Here is a 14,386-nt window from a genome sequence, read left to right on the forward strand (position 1 = left end):
AAATCAAACCAGGGACATTGATGTGGACTGTGCTATAACAATTTGACTGTTGACATGTGGCTCCTTGTGCCCCCTTCCTGGGGCTCAGGAGGAAGAGTGTGTAATCCACTAATAGGACGACTGGCAGTTCGATCCACAGCTATGTAGTGTTAAGCACTTTTAGTGGTCGGAAGACTAAGGTGCTTTAAAAATGCAGATCAATTTATCATTTTTTCTCGTATGACTCATCACAATGACTTTAATGTGACAATGTATCATTGATTCTTCACATAGCAACTTAAAGTGTCTGTCAGCTGTATTGTAAGGTTTTTGCAGAAAAGAAAGGGCTGGAACCAAATGCAGGGAGACTCGGGAAACGGAGGGTTGGATAATTGTGGGTTTAATTGTAACAAAAAAGTGTTCAACACAAAAACGTGTGAATCACAAGTCCATGAAAATAAAACATCCAAAGAAACAGGGAACACGGCAACGTGGAGCAGACACTAAACGTACCGAGCGGAAATGGCAGGCAGATGAAAGACGGACCAGGTTACACCAAAGACGAACGAACACTGAGCCAAGGGACACACAGGGTTTAAATACACAGGGAAGGTGCAGGTGATTAGACACAGCAGGTTTCAATTAAGGGTGGGGCAGACGATCCCGAGAGGAACAGACAGGGGCAGAAAGTGAAGTGAAGCAGACTGAGGAGGTGCAGGTGATTGAACGCAGCAGTGTCTGATTAGGGGAAGGGCAGACCATCACAGGGGTAAGACAGACAAAGGCAGGAAATAAAGTGCAAGACACAGAACATCTCAATAAAACAGAATAAATAACTAATTCAAAACATAAATCGTGACAAAACCCCCCCTCTCAAGGGACGGATTCTAGACGTCCCAACAGATACAAAAGTCCAATAGGGTGGGTGGAGGGGTCTGGAGGAGGGGTGTCTGGAAGGGCTCTGGGGGACGGGCAGAGGGACGGCCGGACGGGCAGAAGGAATCCGGGGGACGGCCGGAAGGGCAGAAGGACTCCGGGGGACGGCCGGCCGGGCAGAAGGACTCCGGGGGACGGCCGGATGGGCAGAAGGACTCCGGGGGACGGCCGAACGGCACGAGTTTCTCAGGACACGTGATCTCAGACTGGGGCTCAGACGAGCCAGACTGGAGGGGCTGGGGCTCAGACTGGAAGTGCTGGGGCTCAGACGAACAGGGCTGGGGAGACTGAGGCTCGGACTGGGGCTCAGGGAAACAGGGCTGGGGGGACTGAGGCTCGGACTGGGGCTCCGGGAAACAGGGCTGGGGGGACTGAGGCTCGGACTAGGGCTCAGGGAAACAAGACTGGGGGGACTGAGGCTCAGACTAGGGCTCAGGGAAACAGGACTGGGGAGACTGAGGCTCGGACTGGGGCTACTCCACATGCAACTCATTTAGCTGTCACATGCAATAAGAGTGCTTGTTGACCTCAAAACCACTGTGTCTGTGTGCGTGACTGACGACTGTTATATCCACTTGGAAAGGTCTCGACTGCCTCAAAGACAGTCAAAGGGGACCACTTCATCATGATAAAGAGGGTGTGATTGAGGAGCCGTCAAATGAACCCTGAAGATAGTGTAATGAGCCAGAAGAGCCTGGCTAAGAAAAGGAGCTAAGAGCTGAAAGCTGGCGATCAAATGTCTGGTTATTTGGCAGGTGAAGAAAGTCAATTATCTGATGAAGATCCCATGGGACTGCAAATCAGCTCTACAAACTTATGAGAGTTGGACTGAGCAGCTCCGTCTTGTCTTTAGTCTTGAAATACAAGATTGGGCACGATGAGACTTTTACGACCTTTTTTCTGATTCTCCCTCTGTGAATATGCTGTATGATGATAATGACTCCTCATGCAAGTGCCTGCTACACAAACCTCATCTAAGGGCCTCTCTGGGGTGGTTTGCAAATTCAAGGAAATATTAGCGCTAATAACTGGTAGAAACAGATGGAGTAGGTCTCAAGGTCAATGTGCATTGATTATTTAATTAAATAACGGTTTTCAGTTGAAGACCTTACCTTTTGGGGGCATCGAGGACTTCACGTAGCTCCTCGTATTCCATATAAAAGACACTGGAGAAGGAGTTCTGCAAAAAGATTAAAAACAAGTTAGTGACTAAGGTTTTACAGTCTGAGCACTGTTGCTATGACTTGCTTGGGGGCAAAATGTACTTGGCATAATACCGTTTCATTCAATCAGGTGGCAACAGATGAATAAATACAGGGTCTTAATTGGTCTTGATTCTAACCTCATAAAAATGTCTTACGTGCTTTGCTGCAGGTCTACCCTGCATCTTTTCTTTCCAAATCAACATATCATTCCCTCCAATTAAGTCATTACCGCTAATCCCAACATCCAAATACTGTAAGTTAAGCAGTGGTATCGCACACACTGCCTAAATAACTTCTCCAAGGTGTTATTACCCATCAAGCCTTGTCAGAGGGATTCTATTTCGACATTCCAGTGCTCGTTTCATATTTCCCAACCTTATAAGGACTTGTTTTCTCTCAACCTGCACTCCCAAACCCTCGCAATGGATCCTTTTTTTCGTTTTTAAGATGTGGGGACAGGATGTTAAAGATGGACAAGGCTTCTTGGTTTTGGAAAAATCTCCCCTCTACCCTTGCATGCACATACACACACTTTCACTCTATCGCATTAGTTCATCCTGATCTAGGTGAGGGTAATAAAGCTGTTTTAAACAGAAAAGAGACCTGGCAATGTTATGACATTCATTGGTGTCTCTGTCAAGCAATAAAGTTTATAACAGGATAACACAAGATAATGGAATTTTCTTTCCTGCATGTAGGAATATTGAAATAAATCTCGCTGGTCTTCTTTGGAAGCATCAGTCAAGGTTTTACATGTCAAGGAAGGTCAAAGAATGTTTTTTCTGGTTATGTACGTGAGGGTTTTTGCATGCAGTTATCAGCATCTGTGGCAGATATATCAATCTCATGCAGTCTGTTCACGTTATATCATGGAGCTCCAGTCATTTTCTCAATCCATAACACAATGATTTATGTGTAGTGGAGCCAAGCATTGAAGAAAGAAAACATGAGGAAAGAAGTCTGACACCGTCCTAACCAGATGCTTTCATAGCAAATAACCTGTTGCAGTTGTACTTGCAAGTATGGTTCTTAATAAGCAAAGGCAGAAGTAGACAATTCTTTTGCGAAATCATTTCAAGGAGAAGTTCAGGTCATCAAAGCTTATAACTTTGACACAAGAAACCATTTTGCAACCTGTGTCTAACTAACAGTCATTGGTTTCTTGTAACCATGACTGCAATCTTTCTCTAACCATAACCAAGCAACATACCTGTCACAAATTCCACATCATCTTAGATTGTTTCTCTAACTCTCCTGTCGTTTCAGGTCCTGCCACCGACACCCTATTATCACTCATTCCCTCACCTGGTCTTCCACGCCCATCTCACCTGCAGCCCATTCCCTCATTAGTCCCTCACTATTTAGGTCCGCTCACGTGCACTTGATCCCTGCCAGATTGTCTTGTGTGTTACTGCCAAGCTCTCCAGCGTTATCCTTGTTACTATTCCTGATCTGCCTGTGCCGACCCTGCCTGCCTGTTTTTTCGACCTTGGACTATCTGCCTTCCCCTTGTTGGATTTGTTTGCCTTTTTGACGGACCTCCTGATTTTGACCCTGCCTGTACTCAAGTAAACTATACTTGTACCCTGTCTCTGTGTCGTGCTTTTTGATTCATGTACTTGTAATCCTTACAGTATCCTCATCAGTGGCGGGCCGTGCATTTTATGCCTGGGCCTTCTGTGCTGTCCTACTGTGGTGTCATGATGCCACGGTTATTTGTTTCTAGGGGTGTAATAATACACATATTCATATTAAACCGTTCGGTACGAGGCTTACGAACCGAACAAGACGTTTGAATAATACTAGTGCTTTTGGAAAATGCAGAAGCTTAAATTGTGGACTGCGCTCACGTAACAGACAACGGGCTGTGTGACCTTTTCAACCCGGAACAATAACAAAAAACAGCTGAGGTCCGCACGTGTGTTCAGGGAGGCTAGCGGGGAAACAATAGCAGTTAGCTGTTCTCTGCTGATTCAAAGAGAATCAAATATCCGAAATAACCCTGCAATGACGGGATGCTTCGTCATTAACAGAGAAGTCAGAAACAATGTAATGTAAATATTGTCATATATTTATACGACAACATAAAATGTCAAGCATGACAAAATCAATCCGGCAACACTGCAGCGCTAGCGCACGAGCCATTCATATTATTCATAAAAACGACACGATAGACAAATGAACACAGTAGTAACGCTACTGCAGATGTAAAAAAACAAAAGCAGTTCACTTACCAAAGCTGCTGTTCACTTAAAGACAAAGTCCATCCTCCTTTCTTTGTTAACAAAGTCAGTAACTCCCAAATCCGTTTCTCCTCCTTCAGCCATTGTGTTAAAAAAACAAAGCTAGGTAAAAAAAAAAAAGAATCAACACCAAGCAAAATGCTAAAAATGTCATAACTTCTCTTTCATATGTTTCAAACTGAACTCTTACTAAACACTAAGATCTGCTATCTAGCTTTCTGTTTGACAAAAGTCACACTGGCCCACTGGCCAATCACGGCACACGTTAATGCAGACGTACTTAGGAGGCTACCTGGGTACCACTGGCACGTCAAAGAATACGCCCAACATGTCAAACTAAAGATCTGATTGGTTGAAGACTATGACAATCAACAATATCGTCCCCATTTACTTTAATCTGCAAAGGCTCTCTAGCGGGCCTCGGGCCTCGGGCCTCTCTCCTTACGTAGAGACATAGGTGCTGAATCTGATTGGATAAAAGCTCTCCTTAAAACAAGCTGTGCTGGAAGCAGCGCTGCAGGCTGGAAGCAGAGCAACAGAGGAAGACAGGAGCTGTGCAATGAGAAAATAAGCTAATGGGGAAAAATAATTATAATACATGTAGTGTATTTGTGAAAAATTATTAAATTACAAAATAGCTATAACTTTGTGATTCTGTTTAGGCCAGCAGAGAAGGCTTAGCTGGCCCTGACGGCCCACCACTGATCCTCATACAACGGTTCGTATTATATTCTACAAAAATGTGCTCCTCATTTTTCATCTGTTTTCCTACAAAACCGTAGAACACGTGTAAATTTCTGCTCGCTACATGCATAGGTTCTTGGAAAAAATTTGCTTTCATCTTCACAGGCAACAAAACTACTTGGTTAGGTTTAGGAACAGATCATTTGTTTGTGTTAAAATAACTAAGGAGGTGCCAGACAAAACCATTAACTTTAACTTGGAGAACAAACTGTGTTTGTTGGACCCATCCACCTCCCCTCAAGCCCGTGCGGTGTCTGATTTAGAGGTCTTTATAAGTCCTCGTTCAAGATTACGTGGATACAAAACATTTTGAGATACCTACAACTTGCGGTGCATTATTTTTCGTAGATATTGCTACGAATGCTGGATGAGACCAGCCTGAACCAAGTAGTGTCAGCCATGGTAAAAGTGTGGCTCAAGGGATACCAATGTTGGTCTTCTACTTTATTCCAGTCAGAAATATCTGAAGAACTACTGGATGGATTGCCATGCAATTTGGTACAGCCATTCATGTTGCCCAAAGGATGCGTCATAATAACTCTACCATCACCAAAAAGTAAAAACTTCATTTTTGTTTAATACTTTGGTTTATGACCAAATACTTGCGAACTAAAGCCATTCCCATTAGCCTCAACACTAGTTGTGGGTAGAAGCAAATGTTAGCTTTCTAACTAGAGACCAACATATTTTCACTTTTGGCCATCATCTGGGCTGTTGATGGGGGGTTGTTCTTCTCTGGTGAGTGTCTCGCAGAATTGTAGAAGCAGAGTATTTCTTCCACAACTTCACCTACTTTCAAGGTGTGTGCCTATCAATGTGCCTGATAAAAGGCCACAGGCCGAAACATGTCGGTCTCACAATATAGTTGAAGTAAAAGTTGTTCTTTATACTTCAAGTTTGGAATTTTACGAATTTCTTCTTAAAAACAAATCTGAATTACCATGCTAACATTTTCACGGTTAGCATGTCGATTTTAGCATTTGGCTAAAAGCACCTCCATGTCTAACTTCAGCCTCACAAAGTGCTAGAGGTTTCAGATCAGAAAACCAAATATGAATCATGAGTGGAAGAAAACAGTAGGTTTGCTGTTCAACAACTGTAGATTGATTCAACGTGTACACCTTATATGTTCAGGACACCTGTAGTCAAGGAGGAAGAACATAACGCTCCCAGTAGAGAGCCAGATGTCAAACCCAATCACACATCATCCACACACCAAAACACACATTCTGGCACGCTCAGACATAGTGCATTATGGACAGATGCAAACACATACTAACAAAACACACAGCACATCACTGTTTCTAAACAGATGCCACACACTGCAGTAAAATACAGTGAGCCAACGCAGACCAACATCTTGAAAACTCCTGTGTTATTGTTGGTACGTTTGAGTGTTAAAGACCAGCACTGTCATTCATTAGACTTCCTACAGGAAAGCTCCTTTCCTAGGGTAAAGGTTACGTTAAAATCCAAAGACCTGGGTCCACTTGAGAAACTGCAGACATTTAACGCTGACACCTGTATATAGAAAGCCGTCTGGCAGATAAGGCTTGTAAAAGTCCTTAATCTCAGAGTAAATGTTTAGTAAGGAAAGAGACAAGAGAGAGAAGCGGGGAGGGATATAAAAGAAAGGGAGACAGCTGGTCTGGCAATGCTGAGGTCATGTGAGGGACACACACACACATGCACACTGTATAATAAAGCCTATGGAGCTCAGTACATACATGAAATAAAGCATCTTGACTCTTAACCCAGGTAACTTTGTTATATTTGTCGAGGTTTAGAAGTATCTATCAATGAGACTTCTGCCTAAACCTCAACTCAATGGAAGTAAACAGAATTTAGTTTGTGGTGCTCACATCATCAACAACATTCTGTTTCTCTGGATCAACACCGTAGGGCCAGATTAGCCTGCTACGGAGCATAATTATAATAAGATATGTATTCATAGAGAGCATTTCATAGCACTCAAAGCCACTTTACACCTGTTAAAACTATCAAATAAAAAAACACACTAAAAATATTCAACACAATAATTAATCACACATTAAATGCAGTTCTTAAAGATGAGTTTTGAACTAAAATTTTAACATGGACCGGTAGGTACATTTCAGATGTATTTGGGGAGTAAGCTCCTGGTTATGGAAGGCTTTTTGACAGAAGAAGGCTTAGAATTGGATCTGTTGTGGGACAGGGAGCCAGTGGAGGTTCTGGAGGACAGAGGTGATGTGATCACGGGAGTGGGAATGGGTGAGCAGAGCAACAGAGTTCTGGATGTACTTTGTGTAGTTTATTTAGCACTTTAGATTATGTGCCATAAGGAATGCTGTTGCAGGAGTCAATTCTGTCTGTTATGAAGACATGGATCAAAGAGACGAGCTATGTTGCTATGTTGTTTCGTCCAAAGTGCCTGAAACCAACCAGGTTTTCTACGTTGCATTTCTCAGAATTTCAGTTTTTTGCTGTGTGCCAGTTTGTAATGCAATGTTCAAACAAGAGCCTTCGTCACAGCACGTCTAACCTGGTTATACGTAATACTGTAAAACCCAGAGAAAGTTAAACAACAATTATTTGTAACCTAATATAAACCACTTCAATGGCATTGCATTCCCCATCCAGTTCACCCGGACCTCAACACAAATATTGAATGGTAAATTGGCAATGTAGTTGATAATTTGCGAAACCGATATCTTGTTGTTGGAATTGGTGGTGGGATTGAAAATGACTTAAATGTTTATTGGAAAATATTAATAATGCCAGAGAAATAAGACATCCTGCATGGCTGGATATTTACTGATTAAAAGATTGATAAAGGAAAAACTTAAACAAAAATATTTCATTACCAATGAAATTAAAATAAAAACCCATCCACTGCTAAATGGGCAATAATGTGCATTGAAGTTGACATTTTGTAGCATCAGTACGTACAATAACATGATATTCAATAAAGGTATTTGCAGTAACTTGACCATGAGGACATCAGACCATGATTGATGGTAATAAATGTGTTAAAACAATTGTTAAGAATGACTGGAAGTTGTATTGAAGGATGTGCGTGTGTTTGTGTGTGTGTGTGTGTGTGTGCAGGACACATTTCTTATGCAGATATAGACATACACATCAGGCCTAAAATAAGCAGTACTGTCAGAGAAACAAAGGTTCCAATATGACTTCATAATGGTACGGACCTGATTTTTCCAAGAATAGGAAATCCCTCCCGAAAGCATTTGACAAATAACCCTCTGTCAGCAAACTGAATTCAAACAATGAGAGGTTCATTGATGAATTATTTGTGATGTGGTTAAAAGTTCCCCTTGAACTAGAGTTATATGCTATATGTTCAAAAAGTACATGTGTGTTCCTCCAAACAACTAAAAGTGACAGAAAAAATAACTCAAGGCCCACTCACTTGCATTTTTCCAGAGCTTTCAATGCCATCTCAAAGTCTTCATCAGTGATGAGGAATCTAAACCAACCCCAATCAAAACTGAACCAATTTAGAATTAGTTCAGTATTCATCATTTGCAGATGAAGGCCAAATGCGTTCAAAGCACCAGAAAAAGCTTGTAGGTGGACCTAAGTACACCTTATTTTGATATTTTTGAGATTTATACTGTTATTGTTTTCAGATCCAGCATTTCAATAATACAATTAATTAATTTAATAGCAATAAAGCAAGGATCTATATGTATGTGTATGTAGCAGGCCGCAACTTCTGGGTCTGACAAGCCAACGTAAAAGTGTCTGAAACTTGCAATTTTTCAACGAGGAGCGACCTCGTTGAAAAATAGAAGTCTGGTTGTATAGAAGTCTATGAGAAAATGACTCTACTTCTCTCTTGATTTATTACCTCAGTAAACATTGTAAACATGAGTTTATGGTCTCAATCTCTAGTTTCAAGTCTTCTTCAATACAGCATGATGTTCATTTAGTACATTATGGTCCATTTAGAGACCATAAACAGACCATAAAGCAGGGGATGCTTTAGGGGCGGGGCTACCTTGTGATTGACAGGCCGCCACTTTCTCATTGTGGCCTGGGTTTTGTCCTTGTTTTTGTCATGCAACTCTTTCCCAGTGAGTTTTCACTTCATAAAAGTACATTTTAACATTTTGGTGAGCTTATGCCTTCTTCAGCATTCGGTTGTGCTTAGCTCCACCCTTTCATGTCACTTCCGATTCCAAAAAAACGAGATGGTGACGGTAAAGATGCTGAACTTGAGACTTCAAAACCGTAATCCACAAACCAATGGGTGACATCCAGTATTTACATATTGGCCAAAAATTTGCTCAAGTTTAAATTACTGCAATGTGCCACACTTACTCGAGTATTTTAAGACTTATAAGATGATATACCTGCCTATACCCTTCCAGAAAGTGGAGAAAGTGAAAATCTGCTGCCCCACCAAAAGCGTCATCTGATGTTTTGCTCATGTGGCCTGTCTGGGTTTGAAAAACAGAGAGCTTTGAAAAGCAGAAGGAGAATGTTGACCAGAACCAACATAGGTCAGAAGCAGCTAGAGTGCTCCCTGAGAGACACTGCTAATTTAGAAACGCCTATTGACAAAAGCAAGTACATTTGCTGCGGTATTTCAATGTGTCCTGTCTAGATGTGTGTGCATATTACTGGTACTTTTTTTTTTAGAGACTTCTTAATGTTTGGAATGTTTGAATCCAAGTACAGGTTCAATATAAGTAGACTGGAGTTGCTGAACGGCAGTTGATTTTTGGAAGCCTTAACCAAGATTTGGAATACTGCAACCAAGCTCATCTATCAATCTCCCTGTGTATGACAGTTAATTGTTGGAATGCTGTTAAGCATTCCAAATATTGTTATCCTATTCTTTATTCCTCTTTTTATTGTGTGTGTGCTGACCATGGAGTCGTCATCAGCGATGAAGACGGTACAAGCCTGGGCCTGCATGAAGGACAGGATGGTTCCTGCGATTTTCCTCAGTAAGACCTCCAGACACTGTTGCTCCTCAAAGATCAGACTGGCCAGGTCCAATAGCACCTACACGCACACACACACACACACACACACACACACACACACACACACACACACACACACACACACACACACACACACACACACACACACACACACACACACACACACACACACACACACACACACACACACACACACACACACACACAGAAGTTGCACACAGAAGAATGCATCATGTTACAAAGTGTGTCTCTGCGGCGTACACACACCTTCAGACACATTCACACTGACCCACCTGATTGCGTCTGTTTTCGAGTTGCGATGTCTCGTAGAGCTGAGCGTTGTGCAGGACGATGCCTGAGAAGGCTAAATAGGCTGAGAAGTCCTGAGGAGAAAGGAAATGCCAGATGATACGAGGAAGGACCCACGCAGGTGGGACAGTTCTATATTCAATGTATCTAGGAGACACATTTTGTCACGGGTCAGGAGAGCTACGGTTATGCTTCTGTTATCAGTCTGTCCAACCCCTCAGCACAAAGCAAAATCTATTACCAACATCTTTCTAACGTTCTGAATTTAGACACATTAACAAGACATGGTTCTTGCAGGTGAACTGGTGGACTTTACTGACCTTTTCATCCTGTTCACTGAAGGCACTGTCCTCCCCACATTTTTTATTGATAGCCTGAGCCACTCCAACTACCTGGACAGAGAAAACACAACAGGAAAAGATGATGAAAAGTTGTACAGCAGGGACAAACACAGAAGTGGTTATCAATGATTTGTAAATATAATGTCTTGATTTGTATTATATACACAATGTGAATGTAAATATTAAAAACAACACATTGTTTTTTAACTGATGCACAAGATTGTTGATAAGATTTCTAATGAACAATCTCAAGGCAACCAGAAATCCTGTCAACAGGGCTCCCATAGCTAAAGCTTTGTATTGGAAAAGGACGCAATTAATTAGTTAAAACTGAATTAAAGTCAGTGGGGAGTTCATTCCACCACTGTGGGGCCAGGACAGACTTGGAAGCTGACAGACTTGGAAGCTTGGAAGCTTTCGCTTCCAATCACCAGCAGTGGTTAAGGACAGCTACCTACTGATTGCTCATTGTCTGCCAGGAGTGCAAGCCACTCTCCTGGCACTTAACAGGGCAATTGGCCAAGTGAAACTAAATCACACTACCATACACAAACAGAAACTGCAAAAGCACAAACACTGAAGCAGCCTAGGTACAGCTAATAGCAACTTGTAAAAGCAAGAAGAATATACCAAATCTCGATTGCAAATGCCATACAGCCATAATAGCTAGCTGCCCACCCACAAACAGCAAGAACCAAATTCTGAAAATCAAAACATGTATTTAGTTAGACCAACTCAAGGTCTACTTAAGAGCTTTTTTCGGAATGTTCACCTGCATCCTATGGTCTTCCTCAGTGGATGGAGTTTTCTCAGTTGTCATGGAGATTACGCAGTTGCCACTAGATGGAGTTCAATACTTTATGTATATGCATGCTGCACATACATAATGACAATTGAGCCATCTCCATCACAACCAAGCAAAAGTCCATTTGCTGAAGATGACCATGAAATGTTGTTGAAAGATCTGGAAGACGCTAGTAAGTGGACATTGTCATATAGATTCCCATCATTTCTCTAAAGCTGGCTTTATACACATCAGCCTTCTTTGCCTGTTCATATCACACTGGGCTTGACAAACAAAAATACTGGTGTCCCTTTAGATAAACCACTATACTACTGGTTTACTATAACATCACACCTCCTGTAAGTTGGTAAACACAAGCTGTACAGCTCCAGTGTATATTGACTTACCTCATCTCTGTGGTTCTTGATGGGAAGGCAAAGGATACTCTGGGTTTTGTAACCTGTGATCAGGTCCACCTCAGCATTAAACCTGGGGTCCTGGGGAGGCAAAGCACACGGAATTCAATGTCATGTTTAAAGCATTCCAGAGGGTCAGACCTACACTTAGGTTTTAATAATCATATATGGTCTGGTCCATGCTTTTAGCCACTGATATTGTTGATGCATACCTACTTACCTACACTTAATAATTCTTATTAACCGTCTGCTGTCTATTGACTTGTCAAGCTTTGGATTTTTCCACATGAAGCAATCAAATAAGCGGGCACAGTCTAAACCAGTGGTTCTCAACTGGTCTGGCTGCGGGACCCACTATCACCCCTCAATGACAAGCCACGACCCAAATTATATATATATATATATATTCAAGAAGTCTAAAATAAATTACGTAACACAATTCATATTAGAAAAGTTATTTTCACTGAATTGCCCTGCAACTTCAAATTCAGTTCATTCAGGGTCAATTAAAAAAGCCACAATATTATATTTTTCACATCTTCTAAAAAGAGAAATTAGTGTTGGAAGAATTCACTTATACGAGTCTGTCCAGTCAGAGTCTAATGACTCTGGTCTCTCTGGCCATTTTTCTCTTTTGGAAATCATCCTATGATTTGATTTTCACAACACACACTACAATAGTCCTGCTCTGCTGTCTATATCCTCGTCTCTTCCCCGTGTGTCACGGTGTGTGTACATCTCACTCAAGTCAGGAAACTTGTGAGAATACCCATATTTGATTGGCTGAGCTTTATCACGTGATGTGATTCACAACGCATTGGTCGGTGTTTTTCTTGCACCGCTGAACAAGTGCCGTAAATGCTGGAATAACTCCGCTGCATAAAAAATGCCCTTCAGAATACATTTTTTTTTAGATTAGAGGACTGTGCTCCTGTTGGCAACCCTCCCACCGGCTGACCTTTAAACACAAACCATTAACCTCTAAACTCAAAGGAACTGTGTGTGTGGGTATAAACCATGCATGGAGGATGATCACCGATTGTTTTTTTTAACTCAAAAAAATGGCTCCTTATATTTGTATCACAACAGGACTTTTGTGCATATTACAGGTTTCTTAACTGTATTGTATGGTGCAGAGACCTTTAATTACCTAAATTGCTGACAGAGAGGCTTATATTAGAGACAGGCCTCTACTCCAAATGTCCTGTTTTATAAGTATATTTCAGTAAGAAATCTCCCTGTTTTCTGATGTGCTTTCGCTGTTGATGCTGTTTGCTCTTACACTACACTGAGTGGACTAAACCCTGCTCTGTATAGAATGATTACATATGTGACAAAAGGTGTCACAATTGACTGTGCTCTAAGCCCCACCCCCCTCAGTTACTGTTAATGTGCCTGTTAATCGTTTTGTTCTTGCATAGCATATATGCAGTTTAAACGATAACAGTGGCAGATTAACTCAAAACCTTTGAAACAATGGCTCATTGATTTCAGAGATTCATTTTCCAGCCAGCAACAGTCATTTTGGTTGAAATGACAACTGTCATCTTACTACAGCCCCGCGCACACCGCTTCAACATGCACAGATAGACCAGCTAAGCTAAGGTACGATTGGAGGATTGCTGTTCGGGGGAGGGGTTTAGCAAACGATTAATTTGCATCCAAGACAGACCATCGCAATGTACAGTAGCTATCGCCCCAAGGCTATAGAATTACCTTTATTGGACAAAAATACATTTAAAAAATGCCTTGATGGCCAATAAAGTAAATTGAACTTAATTCTGTAAGACTTATTTAAGTTTTTTCCATGATAATTTTATAAATCTAAAATAAAATCAATATTTCCCACAGCTCTTTTTTTGTTCCTTTTTAGTTGCCCTGTCAAATTAATTATGAAACTGAAGTTTTGTTTTTTACTTTTCTGTTACGGAATTATCCTATTCATACATCAAAAGCAAACAGTAGTCCCAATTTTAGACTTCCTTCAACTGATGAGGAAAATTCTGCATCCTTAAACATGCTCTGTAACAGAAAAGCACTAAAAACGCCACTGTCCTGGAAGACAGAACGTTAGTCTATTTATTCATTCTAATTCATTAGATCTATTTTATAAACTGTCCCTCGTCTACTTTATGTTTCTCCGGCATTCCCTTATTCTGCATAGTTCACTAATGATGTTTGAAAATCAAACTCAACACTTCCTACATGTTTACCTTTTGTCTTTTTATTCAATTCTACATAATGTCCATTTCCACATATTTCCACCAACACAACGACAGCATCCATCCATCCATCCATTTTCCTCCGCTTATCGGGGGTCGGGTCGCGGTGGCAGCAGGCCAAGCAGGCTGACCCAGACCTCCCTCTCACCGGCAACATGTTCCAGCTCATTCTGGGGGATCCCGAGGTGTTCCCAGCCCAGCTGGGAGATGTAATCCCTCCAGCGTGTTCTGGGTCTTCCCCGGGGTCTC

The 14,386-nt window shown here is 41.6% G+C and overlaps 1 protein-coding gene across 4 annotated transcripts in view; it reads right to left on the minus strand.

Moving 5' to 3' along the window:
- Positions 1 to 14,386, minus strand: part of pde5ab (phosphodiesterase 5A, cGMP-specific, b) — a 75,064-nt gene that overhangs the window by 19,396 nt on the left and 41,282 nt on the right. For all 4 annotated transcript variants that reach the window (XM_031874266.1, XM_031874267.1, XM_031874265.1 and 1 more), the window contains exons 4-8: positions 11,907 to 11,996; positions 10,695 to 10,766; positions 10,359 to 10,448; positions 9,986 to 10,123; positions 2,028 to 2,095 (exon numbers count right to left, since the gene is read on the minus strand). In XM_031874266.1, coding sequence (XP_031730126.1) covers positions 2,028 to 2,095; positions 9,986 to 10,123; positions 10,359 to 10,448; positions 10,695 to 10,766; positions 11,907 to 11,996 — 458 coding nt within the window. The remainder of the gene's footprint in view (positions 1 to 2,027; positions 2,096 to 9,985; positions 10,124 to 10,358; positions 10,449 to 10,694; positions 10,767 to 11,906; positions 11,997 to 14,386) is intronic.

Source organism: Anarrhichthys ocellatus, unplaced genomic scaffold (assembly GCF_004355925.1).
Source record: "Anarrhichthys ocellatus isolate YVR2014 unplaced genomic scaffold, GSC_Weel_1.0 scaffold79, whole genome shotgun sequence".
NCBI lineage: Eukaryota > Metazoa > Chordata > Actinopteri > Perciformes > Anarhichadidae > Anarrhichthys > Anarrhichthys ocellatus.